The sequence below is a fragment of the Lepisma saccharinum genome, chromosome 29 (genome assembly GCF_977018435.1).
Source record: "Lepisma saccharinum chromosome 29, izLepSacc3.1, whole genome shotgun sequence".
In the NCBI taxonomy this organism is placed as follows: domain Eukaryota; kingdom Metazoa; phylum Arthropoda; class Insecta; order Zygentoma; family Lepismatidae; genus Lepisma; species Lepisma saccharinum.
Window position 1 is genome coordinate 50,160,106 of NC_139257.1, and position 25,110 is coordinate 50,185,215.

At 44.0% G+C, this 25,110-nt stretch overlaps 1 protein-coding gene and 1 non-coding gene across 4 annotated transcripts in view; one reads left to right on the forward strand and one right to left on the reverse strand.

Moving 5' to 3' along the window:
- The first annotated feature begins 596 nt into the window (after positions 1–596).
- Positions 597–25,110, forward strand: part of LOC145981619 (uncharacterized) — a 427,540-nt gene continuing 403,026 nt past the window's right edge. For all 3 annotated transcript variants that reach the window (XM_083114992.1, XM_083114994.1, XM_083114993.1), the window contains exon 1: positions 597–911. In XM_083114992.1, the coding sequence (XP_082971118.1) occupies positions 845–911 (67 nt within the window). In that variant the 5' untranslated portion in view covers positions 597–844. The remainder of the gene's footprint in view (positions 912–25,110) is intronic.
- TRNAK-UUU (transfer RNA lysine (anticodon UUU)) lies at positions 6,038–6,110 on the reverse strand. Its single transcript has one exon. It is a non-coding gene; the product is annotated as a tRNA-Lys (tRNA).

Sequence of the window (25,110 nt, forward strand, 5' to 3'; positions counted from 1 at the left end):
GATTTTCAAAAGGGAGGGGTTATGTATACTTTTTCTTGGTAGTTGGCCCTAATTTTGTCATATTTTCCTAACTTTGACGTTCTTTTTTTAGGAATACTGGGCCAAAGGGGAGGGGGTTATAACCCCCACCAACCCCCCCCTTGGGCACGCCACTGCTACATATCAATCGACACAGTATATCTATTTATTTTCTTCATCTTCTTCTCAACCTCTGTCGAGATCAAGAACATATTTATTTAGTTTTTTAGTACTTGTGTTAGAATGTGTACGTTTTGTTGTTTTAGAATTCTGGTAAGAACAGCCAGCCATGCCCTTGCACTGGCGAACATTCACTGCGTAGTTTGCAACAAAGCTTTCGTGTGCAAGGGCAGGGGTGGTTGTGTTATGTGTGAACAAGCAACAGACACTGAGTATTCTTGACCACTTTAGATAAGCAAGGGATTAACTCGAACCTGACCTACACTGTATGCGAAATCGGGTTGGCGGAGTCTGAAGGCGTAGGCAAAAGGGAAGGCAGCGATTGGTTCCCGGGTGTCTCGAGATCCAGGCACGTGCGAGAGGAGCTCGCAACAGCAGTCGACGCTGGTGTATCGTGGAGTGCACAGGTGCGTGAGCGAAGTTTGTGCAAGAACAATACTTTTACGCATGGTAATAGTGTTGGTGCCGGTGCATGCGTCACATGAACCTCGCGTCAAAAATGTTGTGAAGTTAACATTGAAAGTTTTCTTTTCCGAATAATCTTGAGACAAAGCAACCCTGTTTTATAAATACTCTGTGTTTCCCCCCCCCCATGATAATAGTGTGTCGTTACTTATGTGACATTTATTGCTGAAGATCATTCAAAATGTGGATGAATAGTAACATTTTTCTCCACCAGGTAGCGTTGACGCTGCTGCTGGCGATTTCCTCAGGTGAGTACCCTGAAAAAGCTATAATTTTAGCTGACAAGTATGTTGTTTACCTTTCTTCCTCTCGGTAAAGATAAAAGGGCAACTTTTCGTCTCCACATTGTTGACTGAGAACATTTTTCATGGAAATTTTCCAACCAACGTACAACATGTTCCCTGTTGTAAATCAGCCTCCGGATTACAAGCTGTGATGTATGGCTTAGGAGGAGTATTATCTGTGGGATCTTTTTCTTTTTTGTGTGTGGACTCCCTGAAAGGAAATATTTAACAAAAGGGAGAACATATGGGTGTTTTTAGAAGCTTAAAATAAGTATTTTCGAAATGTTCCATGTTGCCAATGTTGCAGGGTTGTGAGACTTATTGTTAGCGATTCTTGCAATCCTTCAAAGCAATAGCTGCTACTTGATCCAATTATAGTTTATGCAACCCCATGGTCCAAATCGGACTTGCATGAAAGCGTCACAGGAGTGGGAGTGGGTTAAGCCACCCTCCTGGAAATTAATTGCAATTGAACTTAAAAGCTGAAAAAGACATTAAACGAAATTGTGAATAAGAAGCAATATTGTTCGATTATTGAAAATAATCATATTACAATATATAATTATTTCTTGAATGTTAGAAAAATATTATCGATCTAGCACTAAAACGCTGGATTTGTTAAATTTTGCCAAAATTTGTTGCAATAATGAATATTACGTGTATGAATACGTATATTTATTTTTCTAAAATTATTGTCATTATATATTTCTCTTGGTTGCTCAAGGGCTCCTAGGGGAGTACATTTCCTAGTTTAGATTCATACTAATCTGTTGGCCTATTTCTGGGCACGCACGTGGCCTAAAGCAAACAAGGACGTATTTGGAGGGGGCTCAAACCCCAAAGTATATTTCCGCAAAACTTGTATAAAGGTAAGGGTTAGATTGTGAATATACAGCTCTTGCTAAAATGTATGCGTAAAATAGCAATGACATTTCATCAGCTGGACCTAACAACCTTTCTGGTATTCAGTAAATACTCCATTTAAGAATTTTTGGGACATTAAGTTCTTTGGTAGGATAGCTATTTTTATACAATTTCTAGGGATAGTAACTAGACATACACTAGATAATGAATACCTGCTGTTATAAATACAGGTAATATTTTTGCCTGTTCATGCAGTAATAATAATTAATTGACCTATTTTAATACTCATAACATAATTAATAATATACATATTAAACGCATATTAATCTTATTAACCTTTAATTACAAACTTTATTATTGTTTATTAATTCGGACCCCTCCCGAAATATAGATCTAGGCATGTCCTTGAAAGCAAACTATTTCACTATTCCTTGTTCAGGATTCAAGTGCTACAAGTTAAGTAATGTCAACTTTATATTTCTGAAAGAAAAAGGGGCTTTCACTTAAAACATCACAGACATATTTGGAGAGTGGTACAATGCTAGTTGATCACAGCATAACGAGTGTTTCTCGCCTTCAACTTGTACGTCCGTACAACAATGGAGTCATTAAATGGTATAATGCGATTACTTTTAAGTAGAAGAACGCAGCGATAAAGCCATACGAAAAAAAGATGTCGCCAGCTACACAGTTTACGCATTCGCTGGGAGTTGATCACCATATTTGTCAAACAACGAAGTCATATTTGAAAGTTTTCAATCGTGGAATTCAAAAGGAAACAAGCAGAAATTATCGAAAGATCTTTCTATGAGTTACAATTGTAGGGAGAATATTTGGCGCTTTTCCAATGTTTGTAAGAAAGGAGTTCGATAACCTCTTCCATTTTTTTGTAAACCTTTAAGAACGTTTGTTTAAACGTGGCACATTTTGACAGTTAGCAATAAGTAAGAAACATATTATACAAATCACTACAAAGGGACTTAGTTTTACTCGGATAGCTTTTCAGTGATTAATCTTTCAGTCTACGAAGTTATCCTCTAAATAATGTCGAATTGGCTGAGATTTCTGTCATGGTCAATTTAATTTTCACACAAATCGCCCTCTTATAAATTTGGTATGATTCTAAAGCAGATACTTTAAGCCACTCACGAGTAGACCTAGTGCCCGGGTTCTAAGCCCTCATTTGGGGCTCGAATCATCATGTGGGGCTCAGTGTTGCCAACTCACCCCACGAAAATTTCACCAACTGATATTTTGAAGCCTTTCACGGTGTATGTTAACCTCACAAGCAGTGTTGCCAACTCGGGCGAGGCGTAGCTTTTCACGGTGTATGTTAACCTCACCAGCAGTGTTTCCAACTCGGCGTAGCCTTTCACGGTGTATAATTTTTTAGCTTTTTTTTGTGTGTGAGTGTACATGTGTTCGGGCGAGGCGTAGCCTTTTACGGTGTATGTTAACCCCACTAGCCTCAGCGTACATGAGAGTTCTGAATTTTTTTTTGAGGCTGGAATCATTATTTGAGGCTCGTCGTAGCTTTTTATGATGTATATTTTGAGGGCAGAGTTGGCAACACTGTGGCCTATTACTGTAGCTTTTTATGAGGGGGTCTATTGCCCTCTGTTTACATCTGGCAACACTGCCGTAGATTGACAGTGTTGTTAAACCTACTGGGTTTTTCACTGTAAATTTTTATTAAAGGACCTGAGGGGTCTATGTATTTTTTATGTTTGGCAATACTGTTGGGGGCCTAGTGTTGGCAACACTGTGGGTTTTTACTGTAGTTTTTTATGAGGGGGTCTATTGCCCTCTGTTTATATTTGGCAACTCTATTGGATGTTTTTTTTGAGGCTTGGGTTTTGCCAACCCATCCGAAGAAAATTCCACTATATGATCTTTCACTGGCTAAGCTAACCTACAAATAGGAATTGGCAACACTGACGAGCATCAAATGATGATTTCGAGCCTCAAATGATGATTCGAGCCTCGTCGGTGTTGCCTACCCACTCTACAAAAATTCTACTATATGATTTTTCACAGGCTAAGCTAACCTACAAATAGGAGTTGGCAGCACTGACTTATAAACCCATTGGGTCCTCTTGGCATGTTTTTTCATGATGTGTTGCTAGGCTATTGAGCATCTTGGCGTATACAATGTATATATTTTGAGAGAGGGGGGGGGTTATAGCTTTTTATGCTGTACGAATACTGGAAGCTTGACAGTGACAACCAACAGAGTAGGTAAACCTACATCCAGGAACTGGCAACACTAGTTTCTGACAGTGAATTTGAAATAAAATATTAAACAAAATACATGAGTAAGCACTGTGATTACAAATAGTACCAGTGTTATGCCCCCAACTCCAACTGGACAACTGGGGGAAATAATTGTACAACAATTTGTACCTAATTGTACAATACTTGTACCTAATTGTACAACATATACACAGACATAAAAGAGAGAGCCTTCCCGCAACTTACTTCATGTACAATTTATATGATTTTACAACTGTGAAAAGAAAGCATATGTGTTCTGTATGCACACATTTATTCTTATTTTTCGAAGTTGAATGAAAGCACATGTTTTTACGCTCTCGTAATACTAACCTTGCTCCACTGATTTTAAATTGCTTCCATCCGCTTTTTTTTCTGTGTTATTTCCGCATGCACGCAACATTCGCTTTCAATAGACAGAAGGAGTGTTAGTATAGCAGGCTCCGAGTTTACAATTTATTAAATTAAACAATAATTTATGTAAGAATATACTTGTACTTACCGAACACAAAATAATAAAAAGCACATGTGAATGTTTGTGTGTGTTCATGTTATATGACGACTGAGTAAAAAAATAATGTTGACTCCCCGAAAGATAAAAGTTCCTAGTTCGACATCAGATGCATGCAAATTTTATGTTTTGCTCTCCAAAATCTTGATTTTTATGTTTGTGCTATTTGTCATACAGCAGAGGAGAAGAGGGGAGAGGGAGGGGAGGGGGTACTATTAGCGCCATCTATTAGCAAACAATAGAAATAAAAAGAGGTGGCCGCGGTGGCTCAGTCGGTAACGCGTCTGACTCCCATGCTCAAGGTCCCGGGTTCGATCCCCGGCCGGTTCAAATCCGGGAACTTTTCTAACGGTGGAAGCGGCCCCGGCGCCTACCCAGCGTCGAATAACATGGGTACCTGGGGGAAACCCTGGGGGGTAAAGGCGGTCAGGGGCGTGATGCTGATCACATCACCCCCACTCACGACCGGATCAAGAAAGTGTGGGGCGTTACCCCCACACCCCCTATACGCCTTCATGGCGTGGTGCCATGCACAGGGGAACACTTTACCTTTTTTTTTTTTAGAAATAAAAAGTAGGGTCAAACTTTTTCAACACCCAAACATTTTAAACGTCCTCGCGTAGTAATACGATCTAGCTGAAGATGTTTAAAAGAGTACTCTTAGTCGACGAAGCTAATTGCTAGGGCCCTTATATTACTAAAATATTCTTTAATTTGCATATTTTCACGCCGCCATATGTTGTTCTAGTTGACTTCTTCCAAAAAAAATGCTAATTAGCGAGAGTTAATTAAGCAAGGCAAGTAAAAGAAGCAAAATAGAACAACATATGGCGGCGTGAAAATATGTATAAAATTCGATTCAGAGGTGGATCGAATTAAAGTTGGGGGGATATTTTGCATTTTTTTCCTATAATGTACAAAACATTTACCGTACATAATCTTTTCTATTTACAACAGTATAAAATAAGAGGAATGTGTGACAATATCCATATTAATTAGGAAGGTATGTTGTATACTAGGTTAGCTAATTGTGTCTTCTACAGCTTCACTGTATAGAGGGAAGATGAAAAAAAAAAACTCTACGGAAACTGACGCTCTTAACAATATTGTACGCCCGTGAAAATTATATATATAAATAAGACTTAAGTGTATTATCTGCTTTCATGTCAGATTTTGCCAACCTGTGAGCTGCAGTGTTTAGGTGACAAGCGACCTGCTCAAATATGATACTGTTGACAATATTGTAAGTAGTTGTATCATAGGCTATAAAAGTTGTTTACCTTGAAATTATGCAAATGAGGGTAGATATTTAACTTTGGACGATGGGGGAGGGTGTAGGCGAGTATGACGCAATCGTACGTGAGGTTACGTAAGTATCCGAAAGCGTAGGAGTTTGTAGATGAGCATAAGAAGCGAAGATGACGTTGTTTGAAAAAAAAGCTTTCGCCCGAACAGGGATTCGAACCCTGGACCATTAAGTTAAAAGCCTAATGCTCTACCGCCTGAGCTATCCGGGCGACAGAGGTTGTAGAAGGTATGAGTAAAACATGTGTGTGTGTGTGTGTGTGTGTGTGTGTGTGTGTGTGTGTGTGTGTGTGTGTGTGTGTGTGTGTGTGTGTGTGTGTGTGTGTCGTTGACGTAGGTGTTGTGAAAAAATACAAAGCTGCTGTAGATGTTATAGTTTATTGGTGATGAATAGGTGCTACATCGGTTTCCCTGGCGCTGCTGATTCGTGTCGACGATGGTAAGGTCCGTGCTGATGGCAGGCGGTATCTGAAACGAGTGATAGAGAAGAATAAATAAGACGGAGTTATAAATCTGGAATGTGTTTTCGTTATTGAGAAGGAAAGGCGAGTAAAATGTGAACTGAATAGGTAATGAGTGTTAGAGTATATACAGCCGGGAATGTGGTTGTTTAAGAGTGGGGGAACATGTACAAGGTGAGTGAGATGTTTGTTTCGCAAGGCCGGCGAGTCTGGAGCCGGAGGCGTTTGTCGGTACAGCTTTGTAGTGCATTGCGCGACGCTCGGGAATGTGGGTTAGTAAAAGTGGTTTGAATTGTCGTCGTCGTCGGAGGGATAATGTCAAGCTGAGTGCGATGTCTGTAGGTGCGGCAAGGTTGTCCGGTCCGTGGTATGTTGTCAAGGTTGTGAGCATAAGATGTAGATGGGAGTGCGTTCCGTGAATACGTAAGTGGTGTTGTCGGTACTTGTTTGGGTAATGTGTCCTTGGCGTAAGTGTATATATTGAGAGTACAGAGCCGATGTGTGGTGTGATTTTGTTTGCATCCGCAGCAGGTTCTAGCAGTAACGAGTAGGTAAATATGTGGTATTGGGGGAGAATGTGTTTGGTTCGAGTGGTACGTTAGAGTATGGTAATAATATAAACGTTTTGTATCGTTACAGGTTGGATTGAAGGTTTGTTTGTTTCGATTGATTGTGTTAGGTCAAACAAAATGTCGAACAACATGTTATATTGGCGTTTTTGTGTGGACGTGGAGATTGGTGGTAAAGGGGAGATGTTAATAACAATGGGTAAGCACGATGACGCCGATCCGTTTTCGATGGCGAAATGGTTTTACGGACCAAGCGATAAATGTAGGTTCGAAACGAATGTGGAAAATGAAAAAGTTCGTATGTGCGAGTCGTTCATGCTCCACAATAGATTACCTGCGTATAATCATTTTAGTTTCGTGACTGATGATGAGTCTGTGATTCGCGAGATGTTACGGACCGGGGAATTAAGTGGTCCGTACTACATTCATGCTGCGGAAGACAATTTCAGGCAAAAGTGTGTTTGTATGGAGAGGGAGAGGGTGAATTTTGGGAAGGAAGTGTGGTCGTTAAAAAAATGTACGACGCAATATGAAATTAGAAAAGGTAATCCGATGAAATTAGATCTAGAGCATATAAGTATGCCGAAAGGTACTCTATATGCTACTTTGGAGGAGTTTGTTAGATGTAAAGTGGGTGAGCATACGATAGGAAGAGTGGGTGGTTTCCAAAATTGTTTTATTTTGGATACGGGTAAAATGTCGCGCTTAAAGGAAGCTATGGATGCTGCGCACGACGAATTTCTGTATGGGTGGAATGCGGTGTGGGGTTATTTAAGTCTGTTTCATGGTCGTCTGACACCGAGACACACAATAGGGGATATGTTCATGGGGGACATGCCGGATGATATGAATTTAGTTGAGTGTCATTATGTGGAAAAAGATAAATATTTACCGATATATAGTGTGTTCGGCAGTTTTTTTGACCAACATGCTCAATCGAAAGAGGGTTTGTACTCCTCATTTTTTCCTGGCAGTGAGAATAAACGTGTGAAATTAACATCTATGTTATCCTCATTGACAGAAAGAAAAGAGGAGACAGAAGAAGAAGAAGTGGTGTCGACGAAAAGTTCAGAGAATACAAAAGAAGACGGAGAAGACGAAAAAAAGGAAGATTCAATTGTGACCGTGGAAGATTCGTCGAGCACCTCGTCCCCGTCACTGTTAGCATCAGATTTATTCGCCAAAGAATAAACAAAGTACGGAATATAGTATGGTGAGTGTGTGTCTAAACAGTTTGTTACTTACCTTATGGAGAGGTTGGTGATCGTTTGCACACCAATGGTAAAGGGTCCTCTTGTTTGATCGCTGCTGTATGCGCTGCTATTCCCGTTGGATATAATGCCATTACAGGTGAACGAGATATAGTAGAGGTTGCGGCGGGGATGTTAGCCCGCGGGACGAATGTGGAGGTCCGTGATAGAGGAGGAGGATGTTGTGAATGAGGTTGTGGAGGGGAAAGTGGGGGTGCTGAAGGTTGTAAATGGGGAGGTAGTGGTGGTGGTAGATTCAGAGGCACCCCGTCACTAGGAGTCGCTGCAAATGGTAAATAAATGATGTCAGCGCGACGTTCCAATACGCATGACGACTGCCAGATGACACGTCCGTCCACCTCAATAGTATCTCTCTGTAAGGTGTCCACGGTTCGAACCTGGACAGAAAACAAAATCACCATAAGTATGTGTGTGAGATGGATGAAGTAGTGTGATTTGTTTTGTATTCACAGGGCCCATCACCAAGAGGAGGAGGATCACAAAATTTCCCAGGGGAGTATTGCCTACCCTGCAAGAAAACACACCGAGGCGAGCCTTGCGAGCAAGACAGCAAGGATAGTAACGAGACGTCGTACTATCTGCAATACATTGTGCGGAGGGAGCATACGAACGAATTTCTTCAGATACTAGAAGCGAATGCCATGCGCATAGAGAAAGAGATACAAGGATTGATCGCCCTGTATACAACAATGCAGCAGATGCGGAAGGAAAGTCCGGAGATCGATGTTTTTTTTTCAAAATGTGCTACAAGATCCTGTGAAATCCCATTGGACCCTACGAAGCAGCTATGATTTGTACAAATTTTTTCGTAAAGAAAATTTTGTAGGTGTCGATAAAAATCTTGCGGCAAAGTACGATATGAAATAAGAATAATGGTGATGGTGTCGAGTACTATGATGATGTGTTTGTACACAACAATAGGTGAATAAAAAATCACTGACCGAGATTTTGTTGTTGTTGTTGTTGTTGTTGTTCGGAGGTTCTCCTATGAGTTGTGATAGAAAAATAATACTTACACCAGCGATAGTGTTTGGTAGCTGCGACGACGAGGACGACGACGACGACGACGAAGAGTAGCGTGTATCCATGATGGTTCTGTAGTAATGATTGTGCTAACAAGAAAATATTTTGCAGAATAAATACCGGTGATTGTGGGTCAGCAGCAGAGTGGAATCGGGTAGAGAAAGTACCTAAGAGGAGAATTACTGAAAGTTGTCTTGATGTAGGTTTCGAGTATGTGTAGGTAATATGTTATGCGGTCGATTACATATGGTAACGTAATATGTTATGGGGTCAGCATAAAAGGTCAGAGTAGAGAGTAGCGGCGAGCGAAAAAAGAAAGAGAGAGAGAGGAAAAGTGGAACAAACATGTAGTAATGGTTGTGAAAATACAGAACAAGTTAGGTGTGTGGTTGTCGGGACGAGGATTCGAACCTACGACCTTTGAATTCGAAGTCTGTCACGTAAACCACTCACCTAACTTGTCCGGTATGCATCCTTACATGTAATGTTTTGTATTTATCGTCGACCGTGGGAGACAGAATAGCGGCGGCGGATAAGATATAGTGTTGTTGAGGTCCCACCGACGGCGGCGGGTTCGATACTCTGTGGAGACATAAGAAGAAGAAGAATATGGTTCGATTCCCGATTAGCCTAGAGGGTTCGAATCCCGCCGCCGCCGCCGCCGCCGCCGCCGCTTGGATTCGAGAAGCACACTATAGCGTAAGGTGGATCCTGTTGCCTAAAAGAGGTCCCGCCGGCGGCGGTGGCGGGTTCTGGGGAGACATAAGAAGAAAATGGTTCGATTCCCGATTAGCGTAGAGGGTTCGAATCCCGCCGCCGTCGCCGCTTGGATTCGAGAAGCACACTATAGCGTAAGGTGGATCCTGTTGCCTAAAAGAGGTTCCGCCGACGGCGGCGGCGGCTTCTGTGGAGAGAAAATGGTTCGATTCCCGATTAGCCTAGAGGAGGAGGGTTCGAATTCCGTCGCCGTCGCCGCTCGGACTTGGCTGACCGAGAAGCACACTATAGCGTAAAACGGGTCCAGATGACGTGTTGTGAAGAAGGAGATAGTTCGATTCCCGATTAGCCTAGAGAAGGGTTCGAGTCCCGCCGCCGCTCGGACTTGGTTGATCAGAGTAGACTGTAGTAGTAGTAGTAGTAACCTATCGGGTAGATAGATAGATATGGTTCGTCAACAATAGGACACAAACCCGGTGTGTGTGTGTGTGTGTGTGTGTGTGTGTGTGTGTGTGTGTGTGTGTGTGTGTGTGTGACAAGGCCAAGCATGGCCTGCGGCCATGCTTGGCATTGTGCGGGGGGCCCCCTTCGTTTCCGGACGACCGCCGCCTTCGAGGAGGAGCAGGAGGACGACGACGTGCTGGGCTAACAGTAGTAGTAGTAGTAGTAGTAGTGAGTTTCACGAGAGTGTATGGTATGGACGCCGCCGCTGTCTCCACGACGTCTCCGCTGGGTACCGAACTGCAACGTAGGCTCGGAAGTGCCGATCCAAATTCCGTGTGCATCAACAGGAGGTACCCGATGTTTCCGACTTACGCCGATTACCAGGGTCGCCTGTCGACATACAGTCCACTTTGGCCCGAGTCGATAACCATTCGACCGGAGGAAATGGCGGACGCCGGATTCTTCTACAGTGGATTCGGGGACGTGGTTCGATGCTACTACTGTGGACTACGTCTGTATCAATGGCAGCGGGGCGAAAATCCATGGATAGAACACAGAAAATGGTACCCTCAGTGCATCTACCTTCGTCTGATGATCGCAGACGGTCTGTCTGCGGCGACGTCCACGGTCGTCGACGGCGCCGTCGCCGACGCGGAGCAACCTCCAGCTACAAAACTCTACAAAGGTATCTCTGGAGCAGCAACATCGGGAGCAGCAGCAGCAGCAGCCGATTCCTCGGACGTGGATGGGGAAGAAGAGGAGGAGGAGAAAGAGTTGGACGCAACGGCCGTTATCGCCCCTGCGGTGAATGTGAACATGGAGGACAATCAACACTGTGTCATCTGTTATGTGCATCAGAGACAGATAGCTTACCTACCGTGTGGTCATTTTCTGGTGTGTGCATCGTGTGCCGTGAAGACCACGGATTGTTGCGTTCTGTGCCGTGCACGTATTGCGGTTCTACAAAAAATATACATGTGAAATGAAAAAACGTAATAAATGTGTATTAAACTATTTATTTTTTCTTTGTTTGTAGTGTTAGTACGTACAAGCTTCATATACTAGAGAATACATATAGTGGTGTTAGTAGTAGTAGTAGTAGTAGTAGTAGTAGTAGTTCTGGTAGTCTCCGGTTTCATTGGGCGTGCCAGTGTCGGTAGTAGGTCTTCAATATAGGGTGATACATGTGCATGAAGGTCTCCCATTGTCGTGCGTCCAGCAGCAGGATCTCGCCGCCATCCTGGAGGGTTACCGTGAAGTTGCGAGCACAATCCTGAATGATGATGCTGAAGTCGGGTGTAAGTACACATTTTACGGTGCGTCGTTTGCTGCAATCTAGACGACGGTCGTGGAAAATGTCTGTAAGAAGTCCCATTGATTTGGTTAATTCTGTATATTTGTCCGTGCCGAGACTGATTCGGGAACCATCCTTCCGGAACACGATCCTAGTGTCATCCTTTTCGCCAACAACGGAAACCTCGAAGGCGTCATCCACGGTGAAGAGAATTGCTCTGGGGTCGACGGCGACGGCGGCGGCCATTGTTGATGGTACTAGTAGTAGTAGTAGTAGTAGTAGTGGGTGACGAGGGTCTTTCGAGCAGCAGCAGCGACGGTCACAGGATCCCAAATATAACTGGTCGGGTGGGTATTTCACTTTGGGTATTTATGTTTGAAGACATGAGGCCACGTGCGCACGAATGATGCGCAGTAGCCCAGCACTGAGAAGGTCGATCCGAGGACATACGAGTGGGTGGGACACATCATCACGGCTGACGACGTTATGTTTTGCGACACAGTATCGCATGTACGCAGCAGCCTGTGGGTGTAACCCCTCGTAGTAACACATGTAGGCTGCCAGCGTGCGTCGTGCTCGTAGAAATCGTTTCAGTTCATCTTGTGTCAAGCAAAGTCGTTGGTCGCCCACTAGAAACACAAGAATGCGTTCTGAAAATAAATAGTCTGTATGGACGACCATCACGTGGTCGTCGCCGTCGCGGAGTACTCTTGTGTAACCGTCACCTGTTTGGAAAAATGTTATTATTTGGTTCCAGTTGATATTGAGCAGCAGGTCCCGGAAGAGAGTCCAACAGAGGGGCACATCTCGTTCTGAGAAACGAAGCAGCACCGCCGGGAAACACTTCTCTAGTCCATTGGTATCGCCGTCGCCGCCGCCAAGTTCGTACCCTAGAATTATAATTTTAGTTGGAGACAGATATTCTAGAGATTGCCGTAGGCAAATCAAATGCCCACTGGTGGAGTTGGTGATCGTGGTGTCCGCCGGGAACGTCGTCGTCGTCGTCGTCGTTTCCATTATCGACGTCCGCGATGCGTTTTCTTCTTCTTCTTCTTCTTCTTCTTCTTATGTCGAATGGTCGCTGTTGTGAGGTGTTTGTCGTCGCCGCTGCCGTCGCCTTCGGTGTCGTCGTCGTCGTCGTCGTCGTCGTCGTCGTCGTCGTCGTCGTCGTCGTCGTCGTCCAGGAAGATGATCTCCAGGTGAGCAGTGACAGGTACCGCCTTCAGTTTCTTAATGTCTGCAACAACAGGAACAAGAGAAACGATCGATGAGTCTACAGCATGATTGCACACATTGTATATTAGGGTTAATGGTACAGCTAGTCGGGGTGGGAGTAGTGGTAGAAGGAGGATGCGAAAAATACGCACCAAACATTTGAATCGCGATGTGATCGTTTCGGACATGGTCGTTTGTGAAGTGTACGTGAAAGGGTCGTTTGGGAACTCGCATGGATTCGTGACGTAGGTATATGCAGCAATATTGACCGCAGACGGTACTGAACAAATCTTGATACTGACGTGGATTGTACTCCCACGATATGCAGTTTCGATTCATGAACCGGGCAAAGGCTGGCTGAATAGGAATGTTTCCGTAGGAGTCGAAATATTTGCCGTACCCTTCCTTGTCGATGTACACGGCGACCCAATGTTCTCCGTTTTTGGTGGACGGATGAGTGTTAGCAACGAGGGCTGCTGGTTTTTTTGTAACTACCACGTCGGCAAGAATATCACTCGGGTAAACACCGTGGAAAACGTCTCCGGTCACAGCATCTCCAGAGAGTACGTTGTGGATGTCGTACGTGTTCATCCGGAGTAGTTGTAAATGACGCCCCTCTCTTTTGAGACCTCCACCGAAGTATTATAGAGGAGGTATATCAAACACGTCATGGACCGTGTCAAGGGTGAATTGAATCTCGCTTCGATGCGTACCTCCCCTTTATCTGGTAAACTTCTGCATGACGGGTCATCGCATTGATCGGGTGTCAACTGGTAACATAACATGAAGTAACCGTTGGTAAACATTTCTCTGGTGATCATGTGCCCTTTGTCTGCATGATAAATATTTGTTCCTGTGAAGAGTGTATCATATGCTCGTGTGATGCCTCCATAGTTTCCGGATGTAAAGTTCGGTTCCAGGGGCGCCGTCTGTACCAGCTGGTCCTTGAGGTACAATGCAAAGTAGTTCAAGGATTCGGGTGTCAAATAAAACGGGTTCGTGTCTCCGCTCCCCACGAAGGCGTTGTTTGGAACCATTGTGAATATCAGAAAGGTTGGAATTGTTCCGTTGGTGATGTTGTTTAGTGTCAGGGATTTTCCTCCGGCCGGAACGGTGTAGGTTTTCAACTCGGATCGTTTGAAAAAATATTTTGCGTTACTCTTCTCTAGCGCTCTACTGTGTGCCAACAGGTAGGTTGGGTGTAGTTTAAAATGTGGGATGTGTAGCGTTGCTCGCTTGATCTTTATTGTTACCGGTGCATTTGGGGTGTCTCCCCACATGATGAATTCGTTTTTCGCCTTGGTGAGCACAACCTTCAACTCGACGTTGTTCAGAAGGTACTTTTCTTGCTTGAAAAAATCCGCATGCAGGTTGGTGCTAAGTTCCACATGGTTCTGGAGTTCCGTGCTCTCCGTGGCGGAGGAATCTGCCCACTGAAACAACTCTCGTCTTTTTGCAAAACCCTCGTTTGTAGCAGCATTCGCTTCATTTTTTGTGTCCTTGTAGAAACATCTGGATGTGAGGTGAGTTTTCGCCGCATCCTCGCCGTAGCCGATTACCGTCTCCAGAAAAGCCTTGTAGTGGTAGTTGGTGCTCGAAAAGGTAACCAGTTTGTCGTTCAGATAAACGGAGCACTGACAGAAGAGCGAATGTGCCAGATTGTTCACAACTCCCCACTGTTTTGTCGTAAGGTCGTTGTATTTCAATAGGGTACCGTCCAGTTTTGTCATTATCAGGTCTAAGTATAGTTTTGTCGTAGCCAGATCTCTGTAGGACTCGTCCGTTCCTTGACTCACAAATTCTATAACATTTTGATTTTCTATCGAGGCTATAGGGTGACAAATCTCTATGTAATTATCCACAATGCCTGTTTGAATACACGGCTCCTCGAAAATATCCAGTGACGATGCAACACCTTCCATTCTGTCTGTAGGTGATTACGGCGGCGAAAATATATCCTTATGTCCGTGTTGGCGACGACGACGCTGACGCTGGGTTACTGTGGTGACCTTCTTCTTCTTTTTGCTGCTACGGGTGGTTGTCTTCTTTATTACTTTGGGTGTCTTACGCCGACGACGACGCTCGTTACCTGCTGTACTGACACGCACACGTTTGCACCCGACTTTCGACTGACCAACACGTTTTCGTTTTCTAGCATTTATACCGGAACCGGTCATGTTTTTTAATTTAGCTTCGGCTTTTGTCAGCAGGTTTGTCTTGCTTTCGTGTAGACGTTTCCGCACAATGTCTCGTACAGCTGCTCCGTCCGACGTAGCCACATCCGCTAATATATTCGCTCCGGTACGTAACGCCTCACGTCCTATTGTCTTGGCTCCGGACATCACAAGTGGTTTCACGGCGCGAAACAACCAAGGAAAAAACGACCCTAGGATCCCATGTCCGCGTTGATATCTCCGCCCCTGGTAATACGGTCCGATTCCACGACCTGTTTGCGCCTGCCGAATGTAGTAATCGACGATGGTATTGGTCATGATCGGGGTTCGTATCCAACTGTCTGGGGATCGATTGATGCACGTCTATTTATTTATCAATCGTATAGTCGACGACGTGGACGTTTACGGAATTCCAGTAACACCATCGACGGCGAGCTGTTCCCGTGAAACGGTATAATTTCGTTCTTATCGTTTCGAAATTCTATTTCGATAGTTTCGAACGAATATCTGGTGAGTGGGTAATAGTGAACATTTCGAAAGTCATGCTGACCGGTGTTACCTGCGCCGGCGGCAAAATCGTGACATATGGTTCGTAGGAGTCGTGCTGTAGCATCCCCCACGATTTGATATGGGATCAAATCACAGTATACACATATCAGTTGCGTGTTGAATGGTGTGACCGTTGACGACGTCGATGTGTCCTCCTCCTCCTCCTCTACGTTTTTCTTTTCTTCCATCGTGTACAGGACTTGTCGTAACGTGTTTGCCGTGTCGATCATCACGTCTTTCACTTCGTCTGTACTCAGGCTGTCGGGAATCAGGTTGTGAATGTTGGCTAGTAGTTCCTTCGTCGATGTGTACAGCTGCGGTGGTAGGTTCATGATCACGTCTCGGCCCACTTTAATTCTGTTCGCTGTGGATAAAATTTTCACACTGTTAACGTTATGAGGAAAATCGTACGATTTTGGTCTCGAATACAAAATGCTGTTTTCGTTCGCCGCCGCAGCGACCGTGGCCACCAAGGTTTCTCTGGCAATAGGTAACACCGTAAATGTTCTACCGTCGTCGTCGTCGTCGTCGTCGCCGCCGTCGCCCTCTGATCTTTTATGTCTTTTTACCGAAGGTTCCTCTTCTCCGTATACTCCTCCTCCAAAGATAGACTCGATATCGTTTATAAAACCATCCACGTATTTTCGTTTGTTTGGTTCCTTTTTCAAATCTCCGAACATAACCTGAGCAAATTCACCGACATTCGCGTACTGCATAACCGGAAACGTCAACGACCTCGTCTCATCCAACCGTACTACGTTGTCAAAATACAGAGGATATGTCACCTCCACCAATCCCACTTCCCAGTTTTCGTCCAATTCTATTGTTTCCGGTAATTTTGTTGTAAAATGTGATATTGTGTTTCCAGGGAAAATATCCATCGAACTGTTCGAGAAGAGACGCACGTAAAATCTCTCTATCTTATCCATTTTCTCCCTTCCTACTGCGGCGACACACGATGAACGTTTTCTGCAGGTACCCACGACGAAAATGTCGTAGGATACCCCAGCCACTTCACTTTATATTCCAATCGTCCGTTTCGTTTCCGACGTTGCAATATTTTTTCGATCCTGTACTCTTTCTCCTCGGGAACGATGATTTTCTGTAGTTCTTCCGTGTAAAACGATCCGTCCAACACGTTACCTTGGAGATCTTCGACCAGATAAACTGGAACAGGTTTACGCTGAATTCTTCTGTGTATTTTGAAATGTTCACGACTCCAATTCGGTACGTACCCCTTTTCGAAAGGTAATTTCACCTTACTCACTCGTACCGTATCTCCTGTACGAAACACTTTTTTGTATTTTGCGTCGGCGACAAGCGGCACTGGTTTCGTCGACGACGACGAACCTTTTTGTAAATTTTTCCACACCACATACACATTATGTTCGTTGACGTCGACAGGTTTCATACCGATACTTCTATGATACGATTCGTTGTATCCTCGAACTAATTTTCCCAGAACATCGATATATCTGTACGTTCCACGTGTGGTAAAATATTTCCACATACGTGTTTTTAATGTCCTGTTGAAACGTTCCACCACGCTTGCTTTGACGTCTGCGTTTCTAGGAATACGATGCTCGATACCCTCTCGTTTCAACAGTTTCTGGAATTGAACGTTGGTGAATTCTGTTCCCGCATCTGTCTGTAACACCGTTGGTTTCCGTTTACACTCTCGGAGAAGTTTACCTAATGATCGCGTTACCTCTACACCAGTTTTGTTTCGGAGGGGTACTGCAAACGCTTGCTTGGAAAACACATCAATTACAGTAAGTAAATATTTGTAACCTCGATTGTACCTTTTCAGATTTTGAAGATCGTTCAGGTCTGCTTCCCACAACTCATCAATGTTGGTCACGTTGTAGTTTACTCTCGGGTACTTTACACGTTTGGGTCTATGCAACGTGTACGTGTCCTGCTCCATCAACCATTCCTGGACCTGCTTCTTCGGTATCCTCTTGTCTACGGCCTTCCACAACTTGTCTGCAGTGGTGAACGATTCTCCCTTCTCCGGTGAATAATACGCTGCACCCAGGATCTTGTTTACATCCGTAACGGTTCCCATGCTACGTGTCTCGACCGTTTTCTGCTCGCTGTGCCACGTGCACTTCGTAGTCGGGATTTGATAGGAGTACGTCTCGGTGATTTCTTCTTCTTTTTACCCTCCTCGCCTCCGTCGATGTCGTCGTCGTCGTCCTCGTCGTCGTCGTCCTCTTCTTCTCCCGCTGTTGTCACACCTTCCTCTTTCACCAGACGACGTTCTACCCACGGCAATCCGCTAAATATTGTAGCACCTTCTTTATTTACGTTTCCAACCTTCTCGGGCGGCGTCGTCGACGTCGTCGTCGTGAGTACCGGTATGGTCAAAGGCTCCTGCTTCCTACGTACCACACGTAGGTACTTGTCCAATGTCTGACGATACAATGACCATTTTTCGTGATCGTCCAAGTTTTTGGAATATAATATACGATGCATTTCCTGATCTAAACCCGTTAATTCCACGTTGGCTGCGTTCCCTTTGATTTTTTCAAACTGCTCCGGGGACATCAGAATCAATTTTTTGTAATGCATTTTTCTATACCGCCGCTCACCGATTCAACAATGTACCCAGTAAACCACTAATGACGCTACCTAAAAGAACGGGAAGAAACCCACCCTTCTGTACGAGAAGACGTTTTCTCTGTTGTAACGGTACGCTCTTTGTTGCTAATTTTCGTAACACGTTCTTGTATTTTGCAAGTTTACGTTTTGTCGCCTTTGTGATTGGAACGTTGTTGTTTAATACGTTCAGACAACACTCGGACAACGTATTCACCAGTTTTGGATCGGCTTCCTTTAAAATAGCTCTTCGAAGTCTAGGTGGCGCCGAACGAAGTGTTTGGAACAGGCTTCTATTTGAGCGAATAAATTTGCTCATTGTGGTCGAAGGTCAGGCATCGATCAGGATCTGGAACGTGCACCACACAGTAACTAATGCCGTTTTTCTTGTCGTCCTCGGACTGTGTGAACAATTCCGATCGTACACGGAGCGGTTCGGGTGTGTCCTGAGTGAAGTCCAGCAAACAATAACTGTACGGCACTCGCGTACATTCCTTAAATAGTTTTTCAAAGTTTCTCCACATCCCCGGGTAGATTTGACGTGCCAACGTTGATATTTGCAGGTGGTCTCTGGGATTCTTAAATATAACCATGTAGTTAGCGTTCAAGGCTATATCACGTGCTTTTGAACCTTTGGGGAATATATTTTGCGTTAGAAGTAACACACTCACGCAATTGTGATGCGACATTTTCGTAAACAAATCTGACACCCCGTTATCGTTGTACGCTTCCGTCATCATATCATCCAGGATCACCAGACACGGACTATGACTTGTGATCACATTGTAGTCCGGTATTCCGTTATAGTGTTCCACACCCTTTATATCCGGCGGATGAAAATTTGAACCTGTACACCAAAGAATTTTTGTAAAATCTCCTTCGATCGTGTCCTTGCGGTTACGCAGCAAATTGGTTACAAATGTCGATTTTCAGCAACCACTCGGTCCGGCAACGATACAACGAAACGGTTGTTTCCATCTCAGTGCCATCGCATCTACTAATCTGGTGGTCCCACACCCGTCTTCATTTATGTTCTCAATCTTGGTACCCATATGGTAGTGTGTCGAAAGTGTCATTTTTCAAGCGCCTTTTTGTGTTCACAACCCGGTACGTTTTCTCCTGCGGTTCGCTTACCAGAATAAACGGACGTTTTCTGGCGATTTTTTTCGGATATCGTACTGTAATCTGTCTTTTTTCCTCAAGTGTCATAACAAATTCCTTGATAACATCGAAATCAATTGTCATACTCGTACCATAGTCCAATGTTATTCCTTTCACTTTCACCACTCGACATTCCTTTTGTTTCTCCGGCGACCATACACTTAATGCGTAATTCTTCGGTCCACCAGCTACAAATTCACGAATGTAGGACCCCTCACCAAATTCCGCCAACTCGTCTGTCAAATCACCGAGATAATCTCCCAAACGTAATTTACATCGGTTCGTGTCTGTCTCCCTGAATATCACACTATCCGTGTCGCAATACAAGATATCCTCCTGTAAAGCGTCCAACAACTTATATAGACGCAGTCTGGCAAATGTGGTTGTGTACGCTCCTATGGCAACGTTACCCTTTTTGTTGGTGGGTGTACATTCATCCAGGTACGTCCAGTTTACAAAAACTGTATCGTCGTTCACAAACAACAGCTGTTTTACTTCGATACCCGGTTCACTTAATTTTTCAAACAAATCTCGTGGTTGTTTGATTATGGTCGTTTGGGGTTTGTTTGGATTTTCACAAAATTTACCCCACAATGAATTCAAACAGAGTTTCGCCACTGCACGTAAACCAGGATTTTTTTCCACTTTTTCCTTTCGAAGTTCGATCCCTTCGTGTTCACGATAACGTAGAAGATACTCGTCTTTTTTTTTCTCATCCGTACACTATGAAGGCCAACCGCTACTCTCCTGTTTGATCTGAAGGAACGTGTCCACGTATTGAGCGAACAAACCGCCAGTCTGGGTTCGAGGATCGTAAACACTCACTTTGTACTTCCACACCTCGTACACGTTCAGAATCTTATACCCTTTTTCCACAGCAACACGAACTTCATCCAACACCCACGTTCCCACAATAGCTCGCTCCTCATCCGTATGCTGACACCCATCTTTTTTTCCTTCTAACTGATCGCACAATACTGCACATGTACGACACAAAGGAAACAACAGTTTTCCACCGGTCCTCAACGGTAACACAGGAATGTACAATCGTTTCGGTGGTAGTACCCGTACTTTTACAATCCCATCCATCTCCAACATATCCTCCGTTGTGGGTATATTCTCACCGAATAACACCTCCGGATGACCTACCGGGGCCTTGGCGAATTTATTTACCGTAGGATACAAGGATGTAATGTCGAAATATTTTATCTTCTCCTCGGAACCTGACGTCGATGAGTACATTTTGAACACTTCCACCCGACCTCCATATAGAGCATCCCGCACTCTCAACGGTAGACATTGGAACGTGGGGTGTTCTTCCAACTCGCTACTCAGTGTAGGACGATCTTTTAATATCTGGAGAAACTCGCACTCCCACATTTCGACTACTGTATAGCCCAACTTACGAAATAGATCCGATATTCTCTGGGTTCGCTCATATCGTGCTCCCATCGTGTCCGCTGGATCGGACTGTATTTTCTTCGATACCGGACTGTTTCTTTCCTTGAAACAATTAGGACAACCATGAAAGTAACACCCATGATACTGATAGATGGTCTTGGAGTCTGCGTCGTATCCATCCACAGGAATACCGTTCACAACTTTGTGCTCCCTTTCTTTCCCTGCATACTGTAATTCCACGTGTTCTGTTTTCTCCACAAACATAAGCCATTTTATAGCATTTTTCGATTGGTTACCGAGCTCTCTGTAACCATCGTTGGGAATTATTCCCACTGTACTCGGAGGAAGAAAATGACGTCTGTACGTCAAGGAACAGGCAGATGCAATCGTGAAACATTCTACCAGAATATCCACCCCCGCTATGTCCAGAAAATGTTGTCTGAATTTCAACACACCAAGACGTAACACGGTCACATCCTGAATACAATATCTTCGACACTCGTATGCGTTGTCGTACAGTACACACCTATCGGTTTCTTGCTCATACCACTGGTAAAATTTCTCCCGTTGTTTCGAGGACATATGGTCTGGATCGAAATAACGTTGGTGTGGAAATGGACCTCTGTAATTCCGATTTGCTTTTGTGTTGAAAAAGTGTGGGTAGAATCCTTTTGTCTCTTGTAGTCCAAAGGTTTTCGAAAAATTTGACAACGGCATTTGCAAATAGTTTAGCGAATCCAGAAAACACACCTTTTTGCCTATACTCATGTACATTATCTTTGTCCCATCCATTATAACCTCCGGTGGTTCCACGTCGCGTTTCAACAACTCACCCAACACAAACATCCCATCATATGCTTTAAAATTGTGGGCGACTAGAACAATCTTTTTGAAATATGGCCGTTCGATACATACGTAATCCACAAACTCCTTTACTGGATCCTCCTCGAAACAATGCTGTCTTATTCCACACACGTTACAATTCTTTTGAATGTCACCGTCGTCCATACAAAACCTACACACCTGCTGGACCACACACAAACACGGTTCATGGATATACGTTGATGGACGACCAACAAACGGCGTACATTGTGTAGCTTCGAAATCGTAAAATACAAAGAGGTACCGTTTCAACGCGTTTCCTTCTCCCCGTCCTTGATGTCTTTCCATGTAACACAGGTGGTTGAATTCTTTTTGTTCCTTACACGTTTTACAATATCTGTAGCCACATCTGTGTTTTCCCGTGTACGGATGCGTTTCGTCTAATAGTTGGAAACAACCAACACAACTTCTGATCTGACTACAAACCGTTCCCTTACCGTAACGTGTCGTCAAGTGTTTTGCATAACAAATGTCACTGTTAAAGTTTCTGTTACATCTAGCACAACTCACGGTACGTTCCTTTTCGCACACAGGTTCTGACCGACACTGAGGACACATACTCTTACAAACATGCCTTTCGTTCCGTGCGAATAAATAGCATTTTTCGCAAAAATACGGAATTGTAAATGCACCCACAGGATTTACAATCACATCGTAATGGTTTGTGTCCTGATTCAAAAGAAGGTAAATTGACTTTTTGGCATCGGGAACATTTTGTGCAAACACAACTTCCGGCTGTTCCAAACTGTTAAACACAAATATTTTGTATTCGTTACGAAAATAACGCTGGAACGCAGCCAACTGAATAAGACCCCCTCCTGTTTCCTCCAGATCCACATCTGCTTGTCGACATAAATCCAATGCACATTCCGTCAATCGACCATCGCCATTGATGAACATCTGCTTATGTTGACGAAAATATTCAGGATCGCTTTCTTTATTTGCATACATTATGCCGATCACCAACGCCTTTGCAAGACATATCTTCGCATCCTTGGAACCACTCGCCTTTGTACTCTTCACCGTCACCACACTCCTTTTCAACTGCACATAACGTTCCTTCGATAACACACCCCTACTTGTATATTTTCGTCCATATCCTACAGGCATATCGATTACCGACACCTCCATCTCCAACAGATCCGTAGATAGAAACGTAGTATTTGATTGGAGCACTCGAGCAACCACATCCCATAATATATCAGGATGCATTTGACTCATTCGACGTAACGATAAACCAACAGGTTTGATACTTTCGTCTGTTACATTTCGCAACACAATACCAATCTTATCTGTTGCTTTATACTGTCCGACGATATGTGACACCACATGGTCCAAACCTTGGTGCACCCATTGTAGCGCATCTGTTCCATCCGGTCCATTAAAACTAAACGTCATTGTTGTACATTCCGCATTGTATTTTTTTATACGACGAACGCCCACCTCTTTCAAATTCACATATTTATTGTACGGCACCTCAACACGACGATTTGTTTCCTCTTCTACCACACCTTCTTCGTCTTCTCCATCTTCCACCCGCCTCAACCTCGATCGCGATGATGTACCTGCACCATCTTGATTTCCACCGGCCACTTCCACTCTCAGACGTTCCAATACACCCAATTTGCTACAAGGTTCCCCTTCACCCATTAATCGAATCACCTCCTGCAGTATCAAACGTTTCCTATCCACACTTCCAGTCGTTCCTATTCTCTCGTACTGGTCAAGTAAATAATCACACGCACTCAAATAACTACCGTGTGGTGCAACCATTGTCGTCACCAATCAAACCACCTTACCAACACAAGAGTCGAACAAATATAAACGTTCCCCCCGACACAACTGTACTTATATTCTCTACCCGGCCATGACGTCAACTCACCTTCACACAACCCCAACCGACGCAACAACAAAGGACTCAACGCCTTCTCCAAACTCAAAACACGATCACGGAAACGACAACGATCCGACGCTAACATTACTCTTGGCACCTCGTAGTACCTGGCGACCTCGGAAAAACACACACGTTTCTGCATTCCACACACACTAATCTTCTCCCATCACAGCCTTCCTTTTTGTACCTGTTCACCTTGAGACAAAGACGACTACCTCCACCCTAACATTCCGTACCACACCCAGTTCACCTCGATCGAGCACGTACTCGCATTTTGAACAAGGACACCCAAATTTCACCACAACGACATTTTATACATACTCACCTTGAAACATCTCTCATATTCCGTACCACACCCAGTGCACCTTGATCGATCACGTACTTACATTTTGAAACTATCTCATTTTGAACAAGGACACCCACAACGACATTTTATACTTACTCACCTTGAAACACACACATACTTCCCTTTTCCTTATTATACTTACTCACCTTGAGAAACCACGGACCCATTCGTTCAGTCTGATACAATCTCCCAACTCCCGCATCACGTCACTTTTCACGCAGATATTCTGCAGAACGACGTAAAATTTACGTTTGCCCTCTTGCCCTACAATCTCCGGATGGGTGCGCTGATAGTAATCAAATAGATGAGGCGTATTATCACGATCGCGAAAATACCTTCCAAGACGTTCCATCGTATGCTCCAAACACGTCAGGCAATTTTCTTTCTCATACTCTCCCGAACAATAATCGGAATGATACGTCAAGCATTCATGACCCAATTGATTTGCATACCCTTCGAAACAACCGTCACACATTACCCTATACATCGGTGTATAACCCTTCAGCGTATTCACCACGCACGTCTCATCCAAAACATCCGGAAAGCAACCGCAACTAGCCAGCATACAACCCGCCACATCCGCACCACACGATGTCCCTGCCACGTCGCTCATTTTGCGTAATAACACACTCCCGCTCTTTTACTTTAACTTTTATACCAATCTTACCACATCCCTCCTCTTCCCAACCTGCTCACCTTCGATTCGTACCCTACCATTACACATACTAACATTTCACGACAGCATGACTCAGTCGATACAACAATAGACTCCTCGTACGGGGTTCGAACCCCTACTACACCTCTATATTCACCCCCACCTCTTCCATCTACCTACAAGCTTCTACGCTATCATTTACTCCCACCCCTTCACCCACGTTGCGTCATACTCGCCTACAACACTCGGTAACCTTCAATTATTAAATACCTACCCTCATTTGCATAATTTCAAGGTAAACAACTTTTATAGCCTATGATACAACTACTTTGTACGCCCGTGAAAATTATATATATAAATAAGACTTAAGCGTATTATCTGCTTTCATGTCAGATTTTGCCAACCTGTGAGCTGTAGTGTTTAGGTGACAAGCGACCTGCTCAAATATGATACTGTTGACAATATTGTACGTTCGTGAAAATTATATATAAATAAGACTTAAGCGTATTATCTGCTTTCATGTCAGATTTTGCCAACCTGTGAGCTGTACTGTTT